The following is a 15,740-nucleotide window of genomic DNA, read 5'->3' as shown; positions in this document are numbered from 1 at the left end:
GCACCCACCATCAGAAACAGACAGAAATGAACTCAAACTAGCACTTGGCTAGCTTTCCCCATTTTATACAGTCCAAGATCCCCTGCTCACAGAATGGTCCTGCCTGCAATTACAGTCCGGCTTCTTGTATCAATTAACATAGACGTGATAATTGGCAGTCCCCCTGTGGCATGCCCATTGTCCTCTCCCAGGTCAGTCTAGAGTCTGTCAAGTTGACAGTTAACACTGGCTCCCATAGCCACTCCCCCACTTGCCAAATTATACAGGTGAATGCACCAAGGAAGCCAAATGATAGTGCTTAAAACATAACAGTTTCCAGAAAGTATATGTAGAAGAACAAACAGAAGCCAAAAGTTGAAGAAATGACAACAGATAAAATACCCAGGCTTTCCACAAAATAGGCCTTTTGTCATTCTCTGAGTTCAGGCAAGCTATTTCACCTCTGGGGCCTGTTACTTCTTCTACATAATAAGAGTAAGTTTCCCACGCAAGGATGGCAGTAAGGATCCAATGAGACGGCAGCTATCATGCATGATGTGGAGCCTGTAGAAAATGCTCTATAAATGATAAGAATAGTGGCATGCATGTGACAGACAACAAGATAAAGGCAGAGACACAGCAAGAATCTGTCCCTTGATGATTTGCTCACACACTACACAAAAGCCACCATCATTCTTAAGAGCGCACAAATGACAGGCAAGTGACCTCCTGTTCATCGCACCAGTACACTGCTGTGGCTCATTTCCTAGGTATCCACCTCCTCTTCAGAACAAAGTATTCTTTTCTTAACTTACAGGACACTCAGCTGCACCTCGATGATGCTCTCCGCGGCCAGGAGGACCTGAAGGAGCAACTGGCGATTGTGGAGCGCAGAGCCAACCTGCTGCAGGCTGAGATGGAGGAGCTGCGGGCCACGTTAGAGCAGACAGAAAGGAGCAGGAAGATTGCAGAGCAGGAACTGCTGGATACCAGTGAGCGCGTGCAGCTCCTCCACACCCAGGTGAGCCAAAGGCTGGGGCACCGCTAAGTCAGCAGTTTAGAGAGCGAGTACATACGTAAAACCAAGGACGGGCCCGCATCTAAACCACTGCAGTTACGACAGGGTGACAGGTGACTTTGTTGAGCATTCCTATTTCTCTTCCAGATTTTTCACCAGAAAAAGTGTTTGTGAATTTAGAAATAAGGTTAGGCTTTGGGAGTTATTTAAAACCAGGAAGAAGAATACCGAGTAAACATGCCTTTGACTCCAAACTGAAACACACTTCATGAAACACTTGCCGGTGGCACGGTGGAGTTCCGCTGCCCTGTGCTTACCGTTCTTAGGCCTCACAGAGCACTTAGCCTCCCTTCTTGCTCAGGCATTAAATGTAGTAGCAGCCCTGGTAGGATCTCTGGGATACTAAAATACCCACACTCCAGTATTTCCAAACAGTCCCCTTCCAGAATACCGTGTTGGAATTTTAAGAAGATGTTTTCATAATACAAATTCAGAATCGCCCCCGAAGGACAAATTCTCCCTTGTCCCTTCCAGTGCCATGCACACACACACACACACACACACATACTAAAAAAACCCAAACTTTTAAACAGAGAATACTATAAATAAAATAAATGAAAGAACAAGTAACGGATGACAACTCCTATGGGCATTCACTGTTCTTGTCTTGAGACAGGGTTTTCCCATATAACACAGGCTAGCCCTAAATTCATGACTCACGTGCCTTAGCCTCCAGACTACTGGGATTACAAGCATGTGTTGCCGTACTCTGTCAATACAGGCACTCCTAAAACTTCAGAGGTCCTCCTATATAAGGCAGACAGGCAGTAAAGGACTGAGTACCGGAAAGGAGGTTTCAACTCTGGAAATGATCACGAGTTTGCATCAAACAGAATACTTCCCAGTAGTAAATGTTGGCATTGGGTTTCCTGCGTTCGACAAAAATAGAACATTTGTAAATCCCAAGTGGGAAACCTGAAAATCTTATAAATTTACATTTTCCCCCCCACAGAACACAAGCCTCATCAACACCAAAAAGAAGCTGGAAAATGATGTTTCACAGCTCCAGAGTGAAGTGGAAGAAGTGATTCAAGAGTCACGCAACGCAGAAGAGAAGGCCAAGAAAGCCATCACCGACGTGAGGGCCTTACACGTATTCTCCTCACACCTGTGCCGCCTGCCACCACTGGGCTCACTATTTTCTTGATTTATTGGCTTTTCAGGCCGCCATGATGGCGGAGGAGCTGAAGAAGGAGCAGGACACCAGCGCCCACCTGGAGCGGATGAAGAAGAACCTGGAGCAGACAGTGAAGGACCTGCAGCACCGTCTAGATGAGGCTGAGCAACTGGCACTGAAGGGTGGCAAGAAGCAGATCCAGAAACTGGAGGCCAGGGTGGGTGCCTTCAACCCTAAATCTGGGAAGGGCAGGGGGACACAGTCTTCTTGTCGTGGGGTCAGGAAGACCCTGGCCATACCTGCAGTAGACCCTAGGGAATTAACATTCCCCAGCACTGACTGGAGGGGCGGAGCTACATCTTTCTCTTGGTTACAGGTCCGTGAACTTGAAGGAGAGGTTGAGAATGAACAGAAACGAAACGCCGAGGCCGTGAAAGGGTTACGGAAACACGAGAGAAGAGTAAAGGAACTTACCTACCAGGTGAGAGCAATGCTCTCCAGAATGCGCAGATACTGTGCCTGAGGGGAAAGGAAAACCCCGGTGACTGCTTGGGTGGCACTCGCAGATATGCATGTTAACTCCATGCACGTCAAGGATAAAGGGAGAGTTGCTAATCACAGGCATACATCAAGCTAGGGTGGTGAGGGAGGCCTTTACCAAACAACACAGAAGGAGGGGCCTGCAGGTCAGTGGTAGACTATACGTATTTCACACAGGCTTGATCTGCAGTAAGGGGAAGGAAGGTGGGAGGGAGGAGAGGAGAGGAAGAAAGGAGGAAGAGAAAAAAGGGAGGGAGGAAAAGCAGCATAAGAGAGAAAAGAATATAGGCATTAAAGTAAAGCAAACTAGAGATCAGTCCTAGTGTGGCCTCGCCCAGAATAGCTGGGGGAGGACTGGACAAGGTGCATAGACTTCTATAGTACAGAGGCTGGCACATGTTTACCAAGTGTGACCATAGCACAGGCCATGTCACCTGGTAGGTCAAGTTTACCCCCAGGCGCCCTTCCAGCATATTAGCAACTTATTTTGGCACTGGTGGTAGACTAGTTCTTGGGACTGAAAACACATTTTTTTTTTTTAAATCAAACTTTCAGACGGAGGAGGACCGCAAGAATGTGCTCAGGCTGCAGGACTTGGTAGATAAGTTACAGGCGAAGGTGAAATCCTACAAGAGACAAGCTGAGGAGGCCGTAAGTGTCTTTGAGGTTTTGCAGAACAAAACAAACCTCTGTTCAGGAAGAAAATGTGTTTTTTAAAAAAAAAAAAACAGAAACAGAAACAAAACCCCTTTGGTGAGGAAGGAGGCACACTGTAAGAATCTGCCATTCATATGTTTTCTGGAGGCTGCGATCTTACAAATATAAATGCACACACTCCCAGGCTAATTGTAGGCTATGCCTCAAGAGAAGATGTTGATTGTTAGGCAGAAAGGCTGGGGAAAGGGAAAGCTCCAAATACCCAACCTTAACTGATAGCAATACACACAACAGAATCACTAACGCCAAGGGGAACAATTCCTGTCTCCCAGCATACCAAAATCAAATGTTCCCAAAAGTGAAATATGAAATATGGATCCCCACCCTTACACACACACACACACACACACACACACACACACACACACACACCAACTGACTTGTTGACTGACTCACTGTATAGGTAAGGCTTTCCTCCCTGTATCCATCCCAGTAACTGGGAGAATGTGATGGAAGATCTAGAGCACAGCAAAGAAACGATGCCGGAAGATTCCCCAGCTGCACTTTCCCTGTTGTACCCACCCCATTCTTCCAGATATATGTGAGAGGAAGGAAGGAAGGGCAGAAATATTAACAGCCACACAAAAGAGGCAATTTCTATCTTAGTCCCATGCTTTCCCTTCTTCTGTATTAGTCTTAAATACAGGGGAAAACAATGTCTAGCGTGACTTCCAAAGCTATTTGTTAACATTTCCTAACTGTGGTCTTTGAGGGTACCTGGGTCCCTTCTTCCTTCCCACCCAAGAGACACATCAGAAAGAGGGAAGCAAGAGGCTGGAGAGATGCTCAGTTGTTAAGAGCACTGGCTGCTCTCTCCCATAACCCAGGTTCAATTCCCAGCATCCGTATCGTGGCTCATAACCATCGGTAATTGCATTCTCATGACTTTTTCCAGTCTCCCTGGGCACTGCATGACTATGTCGCACAGACATACATGCAGGCCAAACACCTACACACATAAAGTAAAATTAAAATAAATCTTTTCAAAAAGCAGGGAGGTGGTAAGCAGATTTGACAAAAGACTGGTCTCTTCCACCTGAAAAACAATTTCTCCTTTCCTTGCTTCAAGTCAAAATTGTCACTAGAGGTACAAATCGGGTTGAGGTTAGATAGAGGTCAGACACGACCGAACAGCGCATGACAAGGGAATACAATTGAAGATGGCCTGGTGACGCGTACAGCGAGACCCCCAGCGTCTAACTGCCCGAACTCTTGTTTGTGCTCAGGAGGAACAATCCAACACCAACCTGGCCAAATTCCGCAAGCTCCAGCATGAGCTGGAGGAGGCTGAGGAGCGGGCCGACATTGCCGAGTCCCAGGTCAACAAGCTGCGGGTGAAGAGCCGAGAGGTCCACACCAAAGTCATAAGTGAAGAGTAGGCGCCCTTTCCCAAGGCTGCCGAGTGGCTGACGAACATGCGCAGAATGTGCTGCTTCCAGTCACCGGCTTCACTGCGTTTACTTTTTACCTACTGCTGACTAAATAAAAACTGCAGCACGTTTATAAACTAAACCGGGCTTCCTTTTTTATTTGCAAAACTGTTTGCTGGCCAAGCCAGTTCTCACCTACCTGTTGTTTTCTGTTATCACGTATGGCTATGTGGGGCTGTCTTGGTTCACTTCCTGTTGCCGATAAAACACTGACCAAAAACAACTTGGGGAAGAAAGGGCCTGTTTGGCTTATAGGTCACAGTCCATCAGTGAGAGAAGCCAGAAGCCAGGGAAGGAAGTCAAGACAGGAATGCAGGAACTAAAGCAGAGACCACAGAGGAACCCTGCTTACTGGCTTGCTCCCCAACTTTCTTCAACAACCCAGAACCGCCCACACACATGCCTTCAAGCCAATCGGTTGGAGGCAATTCCCCAATTGAGAGTTCCTCTTCCCAGGTGACTCTGGTTTGCTTCAAGTTGACCAACACTAGTGGGCAGGAGAAGCTCTCTGCCAACCAGAAGCCTTTTCTTTTCTTCCTTCCTTCCTTCCTTCCTTCCTTCCTTCCTTCCTTCCTTCCTTCCTTCCTTCCTTCCTTTCTTTCTTTCTTTTTGTTTTTTGAGACAGGGTTTATGTCCTGAAACTAGCTCTTGTAGCCTTTAATCCCAGCACTTGGGAGGCAGAAGCAGGTGGATCTCTGTGAGTTCGAGGCCAGAAGCCTTTTCTTTTTTTTAATTTTCTTCATTAAAAATTTCCGCCTCCTCCCCGCCTCCCATTTACCTTCCCCTTCCCCTTCAACTCCCCCTCCCTCTCCTGTCTGAAGAGCAATAAGGGTTCCCTGCCCTATGGGAAGTCCAAGTTCCTCCCCCTTCCATCCAGGTCTAGGAAGGTGAGCATCCAATCAGGCTAGGCCCCCTAAAAGCCAGAATATGTAGTAGGAGCCAAATCCAGTGCTATTGTCCTTGGTTTCTCAGCAGCCCTCATTGTCCGCCATGTTCAGGGAGTCCGGTTTTATCCTGTGCTTTTTCAGTCCCAGTCCAGCTGGCCTTGGTGAGCTCCGATTAGATCAGCCCCACCAACTCGGTGGGTGGGAGCACCCCTTGCAGTCCTGACTTCCTTGCTCATGTTCTCCCTCCTTCTGCTCCTCATTTGGACCTTGGGTGCTCAGTCCGGTGCACCAATGTGTGGCTCTGTCTCTATTTTCATACATCGCCAGATGAAGGTTCTATGGTGATATGCAAGATATTCATCAGTATGACTATAGGATCTGGCCTTTTCTGGCTCCCTCTCCTCAGCTGCCCAAGGAACTAGCTGGGGGCATCTCCCTGGATACAGAAGCCTTTTCTTAACTTCAACCTTAGATGCTCCCTCCCACACAGTATCTATCGGTCATGTAGGGCCCGTTGTTTGAGACACGGTGGGTCTCCCTATGCTGCCCAGGCTGAATTCAAACTTAAGATTCCTTGGCCTAAACTTCCCTACTGCTAGGACTACAGGAGTGTGGGACTTGTGTTAATAAATATCTCTGGATTGCTACAAAGGATTAAGGAAATCTGTCTCTGAGGGAGCCTCTTTGAGGGAATCTTTCCAGAAAGATTTATTCATTTACTCACTCTCTAGATAGCGGACATCTACCTTGTGCCAAGTACTGTCCTAAATTCTGTGGGTATCTCCGGGAATGAACAGCCCTCAGGGAATTTACACTCTACAGGGAAAGAAAGGTAGTCAATACATAAGTAGCTGTGAAATGTATCAAGTCAGTACACGCGGAAAATCTAGACATTAAGGGAAATTGTGATAGTTTAACATTGGAAGGCGACCTTAGCAGGTTGGAGCCAAGGGGCACCACGAAGTCACACCATGCAACAGAGCTAAAGTGGGAGGTTTATTGGGGGGAGGTTCAGAGGCAGCCTCTGAGCGAGAGAAGAGAGAGAGAGAGAGAGAGAGAGAGAGAGAGAGAGAGAGAGAGAGAGAGGAGGAGGAGGAGGGTTTGCATTTCATAAAGGAACATGAACGTGGAGCAATGCTCTACGAAGTGTAAATGCTGAAATGCTAAATTCCTCCCGTTTATTATAAAAAAGATGAGGAAATAAGAAGGGGTAGCTGGTGAAGTGGGAATGGAGGTGGTGTGTTCTCTAGACTGCTTCCTGTCTTCTTGGGGGTGTCTGCATCTTTAGGGGACCTGAGAAAGCTGGGATGCTAGCCAAGTCCGGAGATAGCTGGGTATTTCACTGCTGTCCAGGCTATGTGGGACCGTACAGAGCTAGGAAAGCACAGGCCTAGTTGAAAAAGTCTGTGAGGTTGGACCACTGGGGGCAGCCACTTGGAAGCTGTCCAGAGGCAGGTTTTGAGGGGACCTGGCAGGATGCTGGCAGAGCAAGAGATAAAGTTAAGAAGTTTAGGAGGAATTTTTCCTTAGGTTCTGATAATTGAGGGAGGTTACGTCCAAGAAAGGAGAATATTAGGTGACAAGGGAGAATGAATCGCAACAAGGCACGTGAGTTGTGAGAGAAACGCATTGGCTCTCCAGTTTCAACGCTGTCAAGGTTTTCTTTTATGTGGTGGATAAGACCACGAAAATATAATTGTCAGTGAAGGTGGAAACCCTAACTCGGTAGCTTCAGAATGGCTTTTGGAACTGCACAGAAGTTTGTCGGGATACACGCTTTTCAGACTGGACGAGGGTTTGAGTGACCCTATTCATCTAAATGTGTGATGTTTTCATTTGGGATTTCATGACAATAAAGTGATTTTTAAAAATAAATGAATGAGTACAAATAAATAAATTTTTCATCAGGGAAACACTGCAATGAGCTTTGGGGAAATTCGTAACAGGCTAATGTACACGGAATGTAAAGGCAAGGGAATTCTTCTGTAGGAACTACAACAAACCCATCATCTTGGTTCCATCTCCCAATTTACAGCTACTGCCGCTATCTATCTCCGTCTATCTAGAGCTTAGATTTCTGCGTCAGCATCCTGTAGCTCTTAGCACATGCATCTCCTTCATGTACACACACACACCCCTTAGCAACTGTAAACAATAATATGCAGATTTCCCTCAGTTTGCAATTAGACTACGTCTCAGGAAATCTTATCATTAGCTGAAAATACTGTTAAAATGAAAATACATTGACATACGTAACCTAACAGAGAACTTCAGAGAACTGGTTATTTTCCATTGAGATTTCTGGGCTGACTGGGGTCCTAGTGGACAATGTAGTATACAGCATATACAGCAGTCCAGGAAAAGATCAAAATTCAAAGTTGTTCATGAGGGAAGAGCAATCTCAACTGAGAAGAGCCTCTATAAACTGACCTGTAGGCAAGTCTGTGGGGGTGTTCTCTTGATGAATGGTTGTTGTGGGAGGGCCCAGCCCATTGTGAGCCTAGATAACCACGGACTGCAAGTCACCAGTAAGCACTATCCCCTGTGCTCCCTGCTTCTGTCCCTGCCCTGCCTGAATTCCTGCCTTGGCTTCCCTCAGTGATGGACTGTAATAGGTACATGTAAAACAAATGAGCCCTTTCCTACCCAACATGCTTTAGGCCGTGATGTTTATCACAGCAACAGAGAGCAAATTAGAACACATGGCATGGTAAGTCTGGCTAATGACAATATCTAGTAATCTTGAAAAATGCTAAATGGATAGCAAGTGTTCTTAGCACAGCATAACTATGGAAGCTAATGCATTTGTTAATTAGCTAGGTTTAAATACTCATGTATGTATATATGTATACATACATGTTCATAGATGCATAAATGTGTACTTACATATAGACATATACATATATGCATATGCATACTTATACATGTACATATATGTATGTGTGCTGGTTGGTTTTTATGTCAACTTGACACAGGCTAGTCATTAGAGAGCAGGGAGCCCCTGAGAAAACACCTCCATAAGATGGCTATAGGCAAGCCTGTTGGGCATGTTCTTAATTAGTGGATGATAAGGGAGGGTCCAGTCCATTGTGGAAGTCCCAAGCCAGGGCGGTTCTATTTATAAGCAGGTTGAGCAAGTCATGAAGAGCAAACTAGTAAGCAGCACCCCTCCATGGGCCTCTGCATCAGCTCCTACCTTCAGGTTCTTGCTGGTTTGAGTTCCTGCCTTGGCTTCCCTCATCAGGCTGTGACTCGGGATGCCTAAGCCAAATAAACCCTTCCTCCCAAGTTGCTTTTGGTTATGGTGTTTCTTCACAGCAATAATAATCCTGTGAATAAGCATATATAAATATATATGTACACATCAAAATACATTGTCCTTAATAAACACACATTTTTGTCAATTTTTAAATTAAAATTTTTGATTTTGAATTAGTAAACTTTTGTGAGGTGTAAGCGAGTGTCAGGAGCCGTCCATCTTGTTTTTGGAGAGAGGATTTCTCAGTGACTCAGAGCGCACTGAGTGGCTAGATGGGATGCCCAGGGGCTCCTCTTTTCTCTAGCTCCCCGGAATGAAAGCAGGTGCTGCTGCGCCCAAGCCCAGCTTCTTCCCACAGGTTCTGGGAACTCAGGTGTTCATGCTTCCACCCTAGCAACTTTCCCGAACCTTCTCCCCAACCCAATACATTTTATTTAATAAAATTTTCCTTCAGCAAGTTTGACCCTACTTTTTCCAAGTGTCCACTGCTTTGGAATTTCTTTTTCAAGGATCATATTATTAAAATAAATAAAAATAACCTGCCTCTTAAGATTTTATATCCACTTCTCATCAAAAGAGGGACATAGCTGACAAGAGAAAGACTGAGGGACAAGCGGTTGATGGATGAGACCATTAGCACAGCTGCTAAAGGCTGCTGCTTTCATGCAAGCTTTTCAGTGGGGATTAAGATTCCAGAGCTAAGACCCAGCAGCTGTCAGGGGTAGAACTTACATTCTGACTCCTGACTTCAGGCACATGTTACCAGTATCAGTGTCCCCAGCCACCCTCACTACAGACTTCTCAGTCACTTTTTCCTAAGCGGGAAGCTGAGGAATCGGTCGTAGGCAGATCCTTAAGCCAGGCTTAAGAGTGGAATTCACCAGCTTGATTCCACCCTCCTGGCTGCCAGAGGCCCCAAGATGCAGCTTCCTGAGGCCACAGGGAAAAATGAACACCTCTACTGCGTGATGAAGGAGCAAAACATTCCGCCTTAGGGATCACACCCAAAACAGGGCTTTTCTTAGATTCCTCCAGGCTGACCTTCACAAGCGGAGGGCAGACTGTGTTCTCAAGGTTGTCAGAGAAGCTATGGCTCATGCCTTGGGGCACTCTTGAAGAATGTGGAACTCAGAGTACTGTAGGGTTCAGATTATGAAAGAATTCTGCACAAAGAGTAGATAAGGACAGTAGTTCTCTAGGCAGGGATTGCTGTTGGGGTTTCCTACCCCCCACACTATTCTAACAATTCAAATGATTCAAACAATTCACAGATTCCAGTGCCCAGGTCTAACTCACTATGACTTTAAATACAGGTCCTTGTGAAAGTGAGCAAAGAAAGGTCCCTGAAATCTTCAGACTGGGGAGGTGGGATCCTGGCAATGGTTTCCAAGCCCTGCTGAATGGTATGGTTGTAATCCCAAAATTTAGAAAACTGAGGCAGGAGGATGACTTGAGTGCAGCCTGTGCAACCCAGTAAAATCTCATCTGAAAGCAAAACACAAAACTAGAATTTCCAAAATATTCTGCCCAGCGAGTCAGGCCACCTACCCTGTCCTCGACTTCTCTCTCCACACCAAATTTCACACACTCCCCACCACACCCTCACTCAGTCTGAAACCCCTCAGTGCATGGATGAGGCCCACCCTGACAGGCTCACTAGGCTCACTGATCTCACATGTGGGCCAGGTCCATCCCAACTCTGCAGACATCATTTCCCACTCTTTCTTCCCTCTGTCTGACCCCCTTCCCAGATGTTCTGGGATGCACAGGAAGTGGCTCCCACCACCTCTGGGCCATTGGGATATGATTTCTTTCTGGAGGCATTGGGTGGTTCTCCCTCAAGCCACACTCCCACATTTCCAAGTATTTTGAGACATGGCACTAGCCAATTAAATCATGAGAGGCTTCAAAGGACAACTTTTGATACCCAACACCCAGAAGACTTTTTAATCATTTGTTGAATAAAACGGGGACATCCAATATAGTCTTTTTGCATGACAAAATGAAGCATGGTAAACACAAAACAAACATAACCACAGGATCCTGGAACTATAGGAGATTTTTAAGGTCTGGGTTTGTGGCTCAGCCCCTGCCTAGCAGGCACAAAGCCTGATTGGAGCTCAGTACACGCACATCCCCGAAAAGTTCAAAGAAGTAGAGAGGTAAAGCAGAGAGACTAACAGCTACCAGAATGTGATGGGAGGAGATGAGAAGGAAGAGAATGAGAGAGAAGAGGAAGGGATGAGAGGAAGGGGAGAAAGGAGAGGAGAGGAGGAAGTGTGGGCACGACAGGTGCGAAGTTAGAAGAAGAAGTAAATTCTGATGTTTTATTTCACAACAGACTGTAGTTACTTATAAGAAAGTGCATTGTGGTGATGGATCTGCTAATTTCTCCAATATCCATATATACATGTACCAAACACCAAGCTCCACTCCAAGGGTTCAATAGCATAGATAAATAAAACAAGATAAATAAAAGGATCTTGTTGACCATGTCCTTTGCTTTACAGAGGCTTCTCAGTTTCAGGAGGTCCCTTTTATTAATTTTTGCTCTCAGTGTTTGTGCTACTGGGGTTATATTTAAGAAGTGGTCTCTGGCCAGGCGGCAGTGGCGCACGCCTTTAATCCCAGCACTCGGGAGGCAGAGGCAGGCGGATCTCTGTGAGTTCGAGGCCAGCCTGGTCTACAAGAGCTAGTTCCAGGACAGGCTCTAGAAACTACAGGGAAACCCTGTCTCGAAAAACCAAAAAAAAAAAAAAAAAAAAAAAAAGAAGTGGTTTCTGTGCCAATGTGTGTACTTTCTCTTCTATGAGGTTCAGCGTGGTTGGATTTATGTTGAGGTCTTTGATCCATTTGGACTTGAGTTTTGTGCATGGCGATAGATATGGATCTATTTTAATTCTTCTACATGTTGACATCCAGTTATGCCAGCACCATTTGTTGAAGATGCTTTCTTTTTCCACTTTATATTTTTTGCTTTTTTGTCAAAAATCAGGGGTTCATACATGTATGGATTAATATCTGGGCCTTCGATTCGGTTCCATTAGTCCTCCTGTTTTTATGACAATATCACGCTGTTCTCAGTACTGTTAGCTCTGTAGTAGAGTTTGAAGTCAGGGATTGTGATGCCTCAAGAAGTTCTTTTATTGTACAGGATTGTTTTGGCTGTCCTGGATATTTTCTTTTTCCATATCAAGTTGAATATTATTCTTTCGAGGTCTGTGAAAATTTTTACTAGGATTTTGATAGGCATTGCATTGAATCAGTAGGTTGCTTTTGGTAAGACTGTCGTTTTTACTATGTTAATTCTACCTACCCAAGAACATGGGAGATCTTTCCATTTTCTGGTGTCTTCTTCAATTTCTTTCTTCAAGTATTTAAAGTTCTTGTCATACAAGTCTTCCACTTGTTTAGTTAGAGTTACTCCAATATATTTTATGTTATTTGTGACTATTGTGAAGGGTAATGCTTCCCTGATTTATTTCTCAGCCCATTTATCATCTGTGTAAAGGAAGGCTATACTGATTTTTTCAAGGTAATCTTGTATCCTGCTACATTACTGAAGGTGTTTATGAGTTGTAGAAGTTCCTTGATAAAATTTTTGGTGTTCTTTATGTAAATTACCAAATCATCACTGAACAGTGAGAATTTGACTTCTTTTCCAACTTGTATCCCCTTGATCTCCTTTTGTTGCCTTATTGTTCTGCCTAGAACCTCAAGTACTATATTGAATAGCTATGGAGAGAGTTTAGTTTGATGTTGGCTGTTAACTTGCAATTTATTGCCTTTATTATGTCTAGGTATGTTCCTTGTATCCCTGCTCTTTCCAAGACCTTTATCATGAAGGGATGTTGTATTTTGTCGAAAGCTTTTTCTGCATCTAATCAGATGATCATGTGGTTTTGTTTTGTTTTTTCAGTTTGTTTATATGGTAGATTACATTGACAGATTTTCATATGTTGAACCATCCCTGCATCTCTGGGATAAAAATCAACTTGATCATGGTGGATGCTTTTTTTTTTTTTTTTTTTTTTTTTTTGATGTGTTCTTGGATTCAGTTTGCCAGTATTTTATTTAGTATTTTTGCATCAGTGTTCATGAGTGAGACTGGTCTGTAATTCTCTTTCTTAATAATATCTTTGTATTGTTTTGGTATCAGTGTAATTGCAGCTTCATAAAAAGAGTTTGGCAATGTCCCTTCTGTTTCTACTGCGTGGAACAATTTGAGGAGTATTGGTACTAGTTCTTCTTTGAAAATCTTGTAGAATTCTGCACTGAAACCATCTGGCCCTGGGCTTTTTTTTTTTTTTTTTTTTTTTTTTGGTTGTGAGACTTTAGGTGACTGTTTCTATTTCTTTAGCATAAACTGAAAATCTTAAGAACTCCCTCAAACTCAAACAAACCAAGATAAAAGATCACCCTACCCCAGCATCAGTTTGCAATCTTCCCCCTCCCTTGTTGTTTCATATAGTTATGTAGCAGATTAAAAATGCCCAGAGCCGGGCGGTGGTGGCGCACGCCTTTAATCCCAGCACTCGGGAGGCAGAGGCAGGCGGATCCCTGAGTTCGAGGCCAGCCTGGTCTACAAGAGCTAGTTCCAGGACAGGCTCTAGAAACTACAGGGAAACCCTGTCTCGAAAAAAAAAAAAAAATGCCCAGGGCTGTGGGAACAGAATAAATAGCTATATGCAGTGAGTAGGACTGGAGGGTTGATAGACCACAGAAAGGCTGGGTTATCTGGTTGACCCACTAGACAGCAGCATGAAAGACAAAGACAGATGATGCCGGCATGGCTTCCAGAGGCCTCTACCACAGGCAGTGGCCGGCACATTCTCCTGAAGCTCATCGTTCCCAAACCCCAGGTTATTCTGTTGCCATGGCAGCAGTCCCTCTCCATTTCCTAAACTGTCACATCACTTCCAGGGAGTACCCTCCCATGCATTCATCAACTCACTTAATTGCCACAAGAACTTCATGTGGTAGGCATGGCTGTACTGCCCTATTTCAATAAGGACCCGACTAAGACTAAGAAAAGCTGTTATTACCTAATCCCTATACCTTAAATGGTAAGAATTTGATGGACTTGAATTCTACCTCTTAAGATTTACTCTGGCTTACTACATAATCATGCAGACTTTAATTCTCTAGCCCCATATTTTGGCTGTGTTCATCAAAGACAACTTTTTTTAAAAAAGATGCATTACAACATCGGCAGCGGTAAATAATATCAATGTATTATGCTCACCTTAGTTCTAATAAGGCTTTAACAAGCTAAAGTACCAAATCATAGCTGATAGACAAAACAAAGACAAACTGAAGAAGACTCTAACCTCCGGCTTGGAAGCCATGCAGAAAGCCTCCAGTTTACAAAACAGACCTACCTAGCTAGATTTCTTCTCTGAATAGAATGTTTCAAGCCACACTATCTCCCTCATTGTCTTTAGAGAGTTACCTGGTTTGCTTGTGGTTCTGAAAAGTGTGTATAATTCTGAAGCATTAGTGTCTAAGAGGATCTTGCAAAGCCAGAAGCAGTTACCTCGTAGAAAAAAAGGCAAAACTAAGCTGGAGTCAAAGGGTAGTTGTTTGAGTTCTCACTCCGCCACTCACTGCCTATAAATGACTGTTAACCTCACCCAGCTTGTTTCCCACTTGAGAAACTATGATGTCTATGTGTCCAGCTGGATTGGTGGCTCCTAACTCTCAGCATTTGGGTGGCTGAGCAGCATTAGCGCCATGGGTTTAAAGCGTTTATGAACTGAAATTTGAAGTCCTGACTCAGAAAAAAAAGAGGGGGGGGGAGGAAAGAAAAAAGGAAAATTATCTTTCTGTCTTGTAAAACTGCAGTAAGTAAATAGCTGTATGATTGCCTTGAGGAAAGCTATGTGATTTGAAAGTTCTGATCTTTGTATTCTTGGATTTCCGTAGGGTGAAGAGGGGTGAGATTTTACCTTTAGCACGAATTGGGTGACTTACACAGAACCTCAATTTCTGCTTCTGTAAGATGAGAGACGAACTAGAAAATATTCCAGGCTCCCTTTACTATTCAAAAGTGTCATTCAATTCTTGAATTGGGCAACTCAAATATGAATTAGTGTTGTTCACTAACTTACCTGTCCTAAGACATTCATCCAGAGACTTCTGTTCCTGTTTGAGAAACTCCCTGCCGCTCTTTGAAACTGCATCTGGCAACAAGCTCTTAGATAGCCCAAGTCGTGGGAGTGAAGCATGATCCTGCTATCAGCACAGTTAGTTGCCCTTTCTTCTCAAGTATCCTTGTAAGGCTGACCTTGACCATGCTTCTTCTCAAGTCCTCTCCCTCCAGCCTTGCTCCCGTCCTCCTGTCCTTCCCGGTGCACTCTCTGAACCTACATTTCCTCCAGACTGCGTCTTCCATTGTACTTGGTGCCCAGCCTCTCCTAGGAAAAGCAGGGAAATGCTTTCTTCCTCCTCAACACCTGTTTGCTCATTAATCCCCAGCCTAAGCTGCTGCCCTCAGCATCCCTGCTAATGTCACTGTCGTCAGGTCACCCTCCTCACTGATACAATGCCCTATCCCTGATCCTCCCTTTCTCAGCTTCTTTAAATAGTCTTATCCATATACTCCCTCTTGAATAGGTTACTGACCTGGACTTCTTTGTTGACTACAATAATAAAGTTTCTTATACCATAGAGTGAAGAGAAGAAGTAAGGAGACTAGACCAAAAAAATTCTTCATTTCCAGAGCTCCTCTTGA

General features: G+C 44.5%; 1 protein-coding gene across 2 annotated transcripts in view; it reads left to right on the top strand.

The window, feature by feature from the left end:
* The window catches only part of Myh8 (myosin heavy chain 8), a 29,596-nt gene extending 24,786 nt beyond the window's left edge, over positions 1-4,810 (top strand). For both annotated transcript variants that reach the window (XM_038328842.1, XM_038328841.1), the window contains exons 33-38: positions 797-1,000; positions 2,010-2,135; positions 2,221-2,391; positions 2,551-2,655; positions 3,270-3,365; positions 4,658-4,810. In XM_038328842.1, the coding sequence (XP_038184770.1) occupies positions 797-1,000; positions 2,010-2,135; positions 2,221-2,391; positions 2,551-2,655; positions 3,270-3,365; positions 4,658-4,810 (855 nt within the window). The remainder of the gene's footprint in view (positions 1-796; positions 1,001-2,009; positions 2,136-2,220; positions 2,392-2,550; positions 2,656-3,269; positions 3,366-4,657) is intronic.
* Positions 4,811-15,740: the final 10,930 nt, after the last annotated feature.

Source organism: Arvicola amphibius, chromosome 4, assembly GCF_903992535.2.
Source record: "Arvicola amphibius chromosome 4, mArvAmp1.2, whole genome shotgun sequence".
NCBI classification, from domain to species: Eukaryota; Metazoa; Chordata; class Mammalia; order Rodentia; family Cricetidae; genus Arvicola; species Arvicola amphibius.
The sequence above is the reverse complement of the archived record's forward strand: the minus strand, read 5'-3'. Positions and strand labels throughout refer to the sequence as shown.